Source organism: Diabrotica undecimpunctata, chromosome 10 (assembly GCF_040954645.1).
Source record: "Diabrotica undecimpunctata isolate CICGRU chromosome 10, icDiaUnde3, whole genome shotgun sequence".
Classification (NCBI taxonomy): Eukaryota; Metazoa; Arthropoda; class Insecta; order Coleoptera; family Chrysomelidae; genus Diabrotica; species Diabrotica undecimpunctata.
In genome coordinates this window covers 72,680,985-72,692,033 of record NC_092812.1, presented here as the reverse complement: position 1 = coordinate 72,692,033, position 11,049 = coordinate 72,680,985, and the positions used below count along the sequence as shown (strand labels likewise).

At 31.6% G+C, this 11,049-nt stretch overlaps 1 protein-coding gene across 1 annotated transcript; it reads left to right on the top strand.

Moving 5' to 3' along the window:
• Window positions 1-2,036: 2,036 nt before the first annotated feature.
• LOC140452422 (BLOC-1-related complex subunit 8 homolog) lies at window positions 2,037-10,706 on the top strand. The gene is made up of 3 exons (XM_072546674.1): window positions 2,037-2,628; window positions 2,680-2,857; window positions 3,407-10,706. The coding sequence occupies exons 1-3, from the start codon at window positions 2,583-2,585 to the stop codon at window positions 3,657-3,659; spliced, it is 477 nt and encodes a 158-aa protein (XP_072402775.1). The 5' UTR covers window positions 2,037-2,582; the 3' UTR covers window positions 3,660-10,706.
• Window positions 10,707-11,049: the final 343 nt, after the last annotated feature.

Genomic DNA, 11,049 nt, shown 5'->3' with positions numbered 1-11,049 from the left:
TATTCACTTTATTTTTAAAAGTTCAGGTATGATCCAACCAATAGATTAAATGATTAGTGATCTGGTTATCTTATATTGAGATGTTTTACTTTTATTGCACCCAAAATGACCATGATTTACTGAAGCTTTGTGTGAGAACATTTTAACTACTTAAATGATATAAACCAGAAACCTACCAAAATTAGAACTTTGAGCTATATAATTTTATAGGCATATAATTTTTGAAAAGAATAACATTTAGGAATGAAAGCAATTAGGAATTTTACACAAAACAGAATGTGATACTTACCCTACTATCAAAATACAGTGAAAATAGTGAATATCATTATAAATCAAGTCCCTTGAGAATTCTTTGTTATGTGGAGGATCAGCCCATTCTAAAGGAAAAAAAACTACATAAATACAGCTACTACAAAGGATTCTCCAGATAACACTGCCTTCTGCCTTTTGGACACAACTTTCACTGGTTTACATCTTTCGAAATCCTCTCTTTGGCATACCCTTCATCCCTCAATTTCAATCTTGAGGTTTCTGTGTTTCATCTAATTTTTTATCGAAATTTAATAAAGGAAATTAGTGACAACTAAAATATGTAATACACAGTAAATTTGTAAGAGTTTGAAGGACATAATGGCACCACTGGGCACTGACTGATACGAAAATGGGTCGAAATTTAATACAGGAAAGGAGTGGCAACTAAAATATGTCACACACGCTAGATTTGTATGAGTTTGAAGGATATAATGGCACCAATTTTACGAAAATGGGTACCATTAATAAGGGTTGATATTAGTTTTTAGCTGCAGCATAACAATCTGCAAGAATTGCTTTGAATATATTATGTGAAATTTTAAATGCAGATACCGAAAATGGACAGAAGGATAAACGAATAAGTTCATACTTTAACATTCACTTCACAATGCATTGTATCTGAAATTGTAGTTTAAGGAGCCACACCCATTTTAAAAATTATTAGATATAATGGTATTACCTTACAGATAATTACACAATTCATATTGTAAATGAACGCTAAATTTTAATAACTACCTCTACAACGAAATCATCAATTTTCTGTACTTATCACAAAAAAAAAACTTAAAATTAGATACAACGTAAAATATAGTAAATTGCTTACTGTCATTGCTGCGCTGAACTACAGACTACAGTAACAAAACTAATAATACATTACATGTACATGTAGATCCTACATGGAATTAGAACTCATCCGTACACTACTTAAACAATAAATTTCAACATAATATCTTGAAATATATAATGCAGATGGTAACTTAGTTCAAAAATATAAAATATAATAATTCTAACATACCTTTCGCCAACCTGAAGACCAACCCAAAGGAAAAGGAAATTGCGACATATGTAACGTCATAAGTTAAAGTTAAAAATACTTAAGGTATGTTCAGTATTGTATTAAATGTTAAACTCCATAAAGTTTATTGGAAACCAGACAAATAAATTACAGTTTATGAAGGTACAACCAATAATTAAGGTCTTTAAATCGAGGATTTCTAGGATTTAATTATCTTGATTTCATACTTAACTACTGAAATACCTTTCCGGTAGATTCCGATTGTCATCGAAGATGGCTACAATTCTACGAAAAACCAGTTACGTAGTAAACTTTTATTTATTTGTTTGTAGGATCAACCATATTACAAAAAAATAGTTAAAACAGTGCTACAATATCTAACCCTTGACTTTGTACTTACTCTAACCGTACAACAATCAACATAGTAAAAAACAAACACAAATAATAATTTTTATTACTGTTCTCTAATTTGCCTCTTAAATCTAGACCAGGAAATGCCCAACATTTCAATACCGTTAGTTAACATTTTCAACGTTTAATGTTCTTTCAATAGGCGCGTGTAATGCAAAAGCATAATTAGTATAATGAAATGATTCCAAAGATTCGATTGAATCTTTGGGAGATTGAGATTTCTAAATTCAATGAAATTGTCCCAAGTAGTTAATGAGAATGTATCTGACTTAAAGTTGATATCATCATCATTGTTGGTGCTAAGGTCCTAGTTGAGAGTTAAGCCTCTATCTTTCTCTTTTCTCAGTCTATTTCTGCATTTGGTTGGCTTTATTCTTTGCAGCTTGGAGCTTGGTCGCTCTTGGTGTCAGTTAGCCACACGGTTTTCTCCAACGAAGATTATAAATGCTTTCTAATCAATACCAGTTTTCATCAATAACGTTCCAAACAGCAAGTTATTATTTATTTCCTATATACTTATCAAGTTTACTAATTCTATTAACATATGATATAACAGAATATTAAATATTAATTTAGATGTAAAAACTTTGCCGTATAATTTTTTTCCAATGACTGTACGCCTATTGCAATGATTGCATTATGTGTATGTGTATAATTTATCCTTTGCTTGAAGTTTGAAGTATTGTTATGAAAATAGGCAACTGTCACAACCTTTACATGACAATACGGTTGTCAGCCATAATAATATTCTGGTTCTGGTTGTCAGAATTCAAAATACAGGGTTTGATCACATATTTTATCAAAACAAAAATTAAATAGTAAAAAGTAAAGTGAAATACCAAAAATGGCATTTAATGCTGATACTGATTTGGAGACAAAAGTTAGAAAATGTAAGTAAGCACGAATTTTATGTTACTATTACTTAACTGAATATATTTTAGCAACAGAAAGAATATCTGAAAATATGCATATAGTAGCTAATGAACCATCCCTAGCATTTTATAGATTACAGGAACATGTTAGGAAAGCTTTAAATCCCATGGTTGAACGACGAGTTGATGTTGAAAAGTTACATACTGAACTGCAAGGAAGGTGTTATGATATAGAATATGCAGTAGGGTAATCAATTTTTGTTAACTACATACAGCTACTAACATTTGTAAAACTTTAAATATGTTCCAGAAATAATTTTGGTAATTAAATTTATAGATTGCAGCATATTTCTGTTTGCTTTGTCCACCCTATGATTTTCTTGCTATGATTGTAGCTCACCTGTTAGCCCAGCTATCCATTTTCAACTGTAGAGTGGACAAAGTAGTGAAGAAAGCTCAAACTTTTAAATAGAATTGGCAGGCCATTGTACCTTTTACATTTTTATAACTTTCGGACAATAATTGCTCAATACAATATACCTAATCTATTATAATAAAAATATTGTTTCAAATTCACATAGAATAATTTCAATTTTTCTTATATATGTACTTTTTAATTACCAAAGCAATTAACCTAAAATGCAACCAACTGTCAGATATGAAATTTTATTATTCATATACATGTAAAAATCACATTTTTTGACAAACCTTGTATACTACTAATCAAATTTAATATCTGAAGGTTGGTTGTATGTTAGGCTTGTATTTTCAAATGCAACGAAGTATATATTTTTAGAGCCATAAAAGCCATGGGAAATTCTGAAGATAGTTTCAAAAATATCCAAGATAACTTAAAAAATGGAATATTTTTAAAACAACAATTAAAATATGAAGAATCTAGAAGGAAAAAATCTGACACAAGTTCAGTATATAAGCGTCTATCAGCTCACATAACATTAGACTTACCTGAACTACCAGAGTTATCTGATGTTGTGAGAGAAACAGCAAACCGTGTAGAACACATGATGTCCAAGGCAACTCAAAGTTAATAGCATATGCTGTCAATTTTCAAATATAGAACGGAGGAAATCTTTATATTATCTTTCACAGTCTGAGTATTCATGAGCATAGAACTTTACTGTTCATTTGTTCTGTCAATAGAAGCCCATATGTGATGACAAATATTTTAAAACTGTTGATTATGTTGGTGATAGGATACATTCTGTTAAAATTTTTTGCTTTTCAGATCAGAAGCTTTAAGATTAAAAACTATGGTTTCACAGTGTCCTATGTAAAATCAAAATGTATAAATTGCTTTTCTACTTATGTGGCATTATTAAGAGAAAATGACTAAAGTTGAAACCATCTATTAAGACTGGTTTGCCATTTAATTCTGATAAATGGTCAATCGGCAGGTCATGTAAAATGTTATTTAAAACGATTATTCTTATATTAAACTTATTATTTACTTTATACCAATATGCAAATGCAAACATCACCTGAAATATTAAGAAATAAAACTGATTAAATTATGTTATATTAGTTTATTTATTAAGTAATCTTAATTAGTAATTAGTATTTAGCATAGTATAGTATAGTAAACTGAATGATTACTATATTTAAAATATCATTTATAAAACAAATTTTATTGTGTAATAAATTATATAGGATGTGTGAAAAGAATTGGGACAGTTGAATATTTCGCATAGTGAACATCGGATCGAAAAACTGAAAAACAGGTTTTCAATATTTTTAAAAAATCTACTGAATGACCCCAAATACGACCCTCCAGCCGTTCCCCATAGAGCGGGGAGCGGGGCAACTTTAAAATCTTATACCGCGATTTGGATTCCTAATGCAAAATCAAGTAACTTTTATTGGATACATTTTTTCGAATTTCTGATAGATGGCGCTATAATTTAATAGAAAAAAATCGGTTGCCTGTAAAGTCGGTTTTACGGGCGAAGATTTTACGTGACAACGTCTTTTTCTCGGTAGAATATTTATTGATATGAATATTATTAAATTGCACAATAGGAACAAGGAATTGAATGAAAATAAGAATTGCACAAATTTTAACTATAGAAATATATTTTGTTTACTAAAACATTGTACATGGAAACTTAAACTTAACTAATTTCTATTTGAGTGATTTTGTTGAGGATAGGATGATGATAGGAGAAATATGAAATGAAAGGAAGTGTTTCTGCTGTAATGTGTCTTGAACGCCAAGAATGCTCGAGAAAGACAGAGACACAAGCACGGAAGCACGCACCGATTCAACGCGCCTAATTCTTTAGTGCTGCGCGCGCAGCGGACCGATCATGTTTGAGTGGGAGAGAGACGCAAGGCATTCGCCGGTCCGGCGGGCCTCTCTCTCGTTCGGTGACTCACTGTAACAGACGTGAGCGGGCGTTACACTTTTTCATGAATGACTCCGAGCCACAACCTAATTTAAGACGTTGTCACGTCAAAAAAAGATTTATCTTTATACTCAAGGAAAATTATGAAAACAGTTTAATAGCTCGAGAAATACACTTCCAAATTAAAAACTGAAAAATATGTGTTCAATATTTTTCAAAAATTTATCAAATGACAACAAACATGAACCCCACCCTACACCCTGGGATTGGGGACGCAACTTTGAAATTTGAAGTGGAAGTGTGGGGTCGTGTTAAGTGCCATTTGATAGATTTTTGAAAAATATTAAAAATGCATTTTCTAGTTTTTCATTTAAAGGTGTATTTCTCGAGATATTAGACTGTTTCTATAATTTTCCTAAGGTATCACGATAAATCGTTTTTTCCAATTATAGCGCCCTTAACATTTCGAAAAATGTTCCTTTTAAAAGTTACTTATTTTTTTTTATAAGGAATCCCAATCTGCTCTGGCGGGGTGGTTGGGATTGAATTTGGGGCCATTCGCTAGATTTTTGAAAAATACTAAACATCTGTTTTTCAGATTTTTAATCCGATGTTCACTTCGCCAAATATTCGACCATCCCTCTTCTTTCCACACACCCTTGTACATAAATAATACATTTATTTCATTTGCCTTTAATAGAACAAAATCTAACATTCTTACTGAACATAAAATAGAGAAAATTAAATCATTTTACTTCAAGTGATTGGAATTAAATTTTAAAACCACTGTTTGAGGTCCACTGATCATCATTTAATTACTTATTGGTCTTTATATATGGTTTTACCTTTATCTCTGAATTTTTAACCTAAACTTAACTAACACCAAGGAACCAATATTTATTTTAATGAATGAGGTAACTGTGACCTATGATGGATCCCTTAAGGAAAAAGCTCCATAATAATTTTAATTATTTACTTAGCAGGTTTTAGCTTGTTATTTGTATAATATGAAAATGCTTCAAATTTTGGTAAAAATTAAGATGACAAAAGTTATTCATAGTTTACTAAATTGCTGTTAAGGGTCCATCACAGTGGCGGCTTTTGGGGGTAGGCAGGATAGGCCGGGCCTACCCAATAATTTTAAGAGCTTTAAAATGGAAAAACATATATTCAAAAATTATGTTAATGCATGTAAATAACTTTTAAATGTACTAAATCACTCAATACATTAGTGTCCGTTAAAACAACTATGTTATTGTATTACCACAGAAAGCATCGAATTGTATTCAGGCATTTTAAATATCATTAATAGGCCCGATCGGAACTGGCCGACCCAGCTCACATAAGATACCAGTACAAAAAGCGTTTCAAGTTAAGCAATTTGCCGGACAACGATTTATATCGTCGTGTTTATGCTTGCTGTTTAGGCACCAGACGATCGGGCCTACGTCGACCATCGTTGTCACTTGTAACGTAATTATCGAATTGTAATGTAAATTTTCTTTTAAATTATGATAAAAAAATATGTAGCATAATCTATAATTGTAACATATTTTTAAACAAACAACACAATTGCAAACAAGTGCACGGTTGCCCAAATAAATTTTAAAAAATTCGTAAAATTCCAAAAAAAAATCACATTTGCATGATTTCTATATCTCCTGATTGTATGCAACTTATATATGGCAATACTATCGCCGAGCATTAGTTCAATTTTCACTGTTATCTGTTATTACTAGTTGCACTAAGTAGTTGTTTGGCCGATCGAGGTTGATTTTTTAAAATTTTTCTTGGAATAGTGAGATCGTTTTATAACTGATACATAAAAATGAGTTCTTCTGACGCTTTACCAGGTTGCAGTAATAGTAATTTTGATAGTGAGTGTTTGGACATTGTTGTTTCACTATTGGAATCGCCATTATCTAGAAGAACTGAAGTTGATAGAAAAAAAATTATTATGAATGAAAGGCCTACTCCAACATTGAGTATTGACCAAAAAGATGGGAAAAAGGTGTGTACTTTTAATTGTTCTTGATATGATGTCTATAAATGGTTATCGTATTACGAAAAACAGACTAGGCCGTGTTTGTTATTTTCTAATAAGAAATGTGTATGGAATTGTGAAGGATACTTTGATTTAAAAAATATGTCTGCCTCCTTAAAAAAACATTCCAGTTGCAAGGAACATTTAAGTAATTTCCTGTCCTTTAAAGATGTACAGAAGAGGGCGATTTCTGTTCGCGATTTGCTAGATGAAAAATCAAAAATCGCAAAAATTAGATAACACAGAAGTTAAAATGAACAAAGAAATCATTAAAAAATTAGTTTCTTTAACTTGTACTTTAGCGAAACAGGAACTGGCTTTCCGTGGCCACGACGAATCCGATGATTCCCTAAATCCTGGAAATTTTAAAGCGATTTGGGAATTAATATTAAAATCAACTCCAGAACTAAATGATCACTAGCAGAAAAAAATATATTTCAGAGGTATCTCAAAAACGATACAAAACGAACCAATCGATCTAGTGAAAGACGAAATTCATATTTTTATCGAGAACGCCATAAATAACTCCGTATTTTTTGCATGCATTCTTGATGAAACAACCGATATTACTAAAAGGGCACAATATTCAATAGTATGCAGATTAGTGGACACAAAAGGCGTTGTTCAAGAATATTTCTTAGGTTTTTTTGATCTAGGGGAAGACCGAAGTGCTCCAGCGTTACGTGACTTACTGTTTAGTGTAATCGGTAAATTTGACTGTAAAGCTAAATTAATTGCTCAAACCTACTATGGAGCTAGTGTTATGTCGGGACAACTTAATGGACTTCAAAAATTAGTGAGGGATTCTGCACCATTAGCAATATTTACCCATTGTTTTGCTCACTGCCTCAACTTAGTTTTACAGCAAAGTTGCTCCAACATTACAACAGTCAAAATATTTTTCTCAACGCTTCAAGGTATTCTAGCTTATTTTCACCAATCGTCCAAACGGTCCTATTTTTTAAAATAAAATACTTGGAAAGCAAATTCCCACAAATAGTGAAGTAAGATGGAATTCAAATGCACAAGTAGTATATGCTGTGTCACAAGAAAGAAAAAAAATGTTACAAGTCTTTCAGAACATAATGAATTGCCCAGAATCAAATGCAAAATCAATTAGGCAGGCAGATGGTTTTAAACGTAAGTTGGAGGACTTGGAATTTGTATTTTTATTAAATGCTTTTAGTGATATATTTCAACAAACTGAGCTCTTTTACAACATCTTGCAGAAGAAAAATAATGATGTTCAATTGTGTGCCAATTCAGTGTCCAGATGTGTTGCAATGTTAAAGAGCTGGAGAAATGACCTTACATTTTCTAACCATTTCAACATTGCTGTTAGCGAAACCAATTCTAAACCCATCTTAAGTCGTAGTGAACTTGATATTTTACCTGGTAGTTTATCTAATAACGGAGATCAAAGTTTTTTGAAGAAAGCTAAAACTAAATTTAGAAGGATCTTTTTTGAGATTTTGGACAATATTATCACTCAATTAGAGCAACGTTTCTCCGAATACAAAAAGTTTCAATTTCTGGAATTGGGCGATAATAAAAGATTCACAAAATATGGCGCTAAATTTCCACAAAAAGGAAATCTCATTGATGGATACATATGAACCACTTTTTAATAAATCTTTATTAAAAACAGAACTGGAAATGATTTTTTCTGCTATTCATCGTGAAAATTTTCACGATAAGAGTTTGTTAGAACTAATTAAAAGTATGTTTGATAACGAAACCAATGAAATTCTTCCTGAAAGCTATAAGTTATTTTGTTTACTTGCTACAATACCTGCAACAAGCGCTTCAGTTGAAAGAACTTTCTCCACTCTCCTCTTTAAAGCGAATAAAGTCATCTCTTCGAAATACAATGACGCACAATCGGCTTTCATCACTGTCTACTGTATCAATCCAGAAAGACATTCTTGCTCAGTTAATGGAAACGGGCGACACATTTTATGAACGAGTACCTAATTGACAAATTTGCACAAAGCAAAGAGAGAAGAATAAACCTGCTCTATAAATAATAAAATATGTTTGTAATCTATGTGTATATTTTAGTTCATAATTTTATTTAGTTTACAAATAACATAATTAAATGTAAGTCTGTTACAGTTACCTTATAATTTTAAGTATTTTTATAAATAAAAATAAATTTATATTTGCATATTATGTAAAATAAAAGAGATTATAGAAATAGAGAGAGACAACAGGGGTAAACAAGAGCAATATAAGCAACAGAGAGAAAAAGAAACGAACAGAAACAGAGAGGCTGCGCGCGCGAGATAACGGTCTAGAAAAGCCGAGAGTGGGTTTAGTTGGTAGGCATTGTAACACGGATTCATCTGGAGGTAAGGCCCCCAGGGGGAACTGCGTTCAGATGTACTCCGTTTACTCTGAATCCAACACACGCCAGGTACGATTCATATGGTACGGTCTTTAGAAGATTCCCACTCTCAGACAAAAAAAAAATGTATTACACACACTGGCGGCTACATAAATTTTTTTGGGGAGATCATGGAACTTGAGGGTGATTACTTTTCTCTGGTGCACTTTTAGTCTTACCACCAATAGGATAAGTAGGTTTTCAAATATTTTTAAGGGGGGGTCATGTCCCCGTGACCCTTCCTCTGGATCCGCCTCTGATTAGACACAGCTATATGTAATTTGCTGGCTTGGCTTACCCAAAATTTTACCACACCAGCCGTCACTGGTCCATCATGGGCATATATGCGCTCATGATGGACCCTTTGATACGCCCATGATGGACCCGTTGCATTTTGTATAAAATAAGTAAATACACTTAGTGACACTTTAACCTACATTAGCTTGTCAAATTTACCTCTTAAAATACTAGTAGACAACAAAAAAACTCAATTTTACCAGTTCCTCTCCTACAAAGTGATGTAGTGCCAATAAGTCCCCTTTTTAACATCTAATGTCTGTTTTGTCCTTTTAATTGTGTTTTGTTTGTCCCTAATTGTCCTTAATTGTTTTAGTTTTATAATTTTAACATATATGACATCACAATTTTCTGCCAAAACAGAAATCAAATGCACTTTATCAAAAATTTGATAATTACAAGTCAAAGAAATTGCACACCCACAAAATAGTACATCTAATTTCATTCATTGTCATACAACTGTCCTCTTATTGTAAAAAAAAAATTAAATAAATTAAAACACATTTCTAAAATATATCTCTTGAATAAATATATATAAATATAAATAACTTTTAATAATTTAAATAATATAAAACATCACTTGCATTTAACAAACAATCACATATACCTTACTCCTATTTCATTTGTTAACATCTCTACCCTCAAGAAACTTCCTCGTTAATTGTCAGACACTTACAATATTAACTGAAGATCACCCATCATCAGCAATACAGGATAGTTTGAACTATGTATCACGAATCATTAACCAATAATTCTTGTACCGGCATGTAAGTAGTATTTTATTTTGTTTGTTATAATTTATTACAATTCAATAGATTTTTCTCTTACCAATTTGTGGGTTTTTACTTTGTCCGCCTAATCAATTTATGCATATTAATAAACACAGACATTATTGGCATAATTACTATAACTTTTTTGATCTTTATCTTTATAAGACAGCACCCTAAATATGGGCATTTTATAATTTCAGCATTTAATTTACTTTGTACCGTTTTACCTGAAGATGCTTTGCAAAGTGTAGAAAGCGAAACCGGTCGTTTTGGTAGTAAAATTAAATTGATTGTAAGTCTTATTTTATTTCTTTTATATTATTATATTATATTAGACTTTTTTGTTTCAGCTGTCTTTGGTAATAAAAAATCTTTGAGACAGGAAGTTGGTCATGAAAGACTTTTTGAATGTCTGGAAAATTCGGATATAGACGTTTCAGTTTCTGAAAACTCTGATGACGCTTTGATACAAATGTGTATCAGCCTCAGCAATCAGATTTGGCTCAATATAAGGGAAAGTAGCCTAATTTCGGATACCATTTACAATTAGTGTCATATTTTTCACCTAATAACACATTT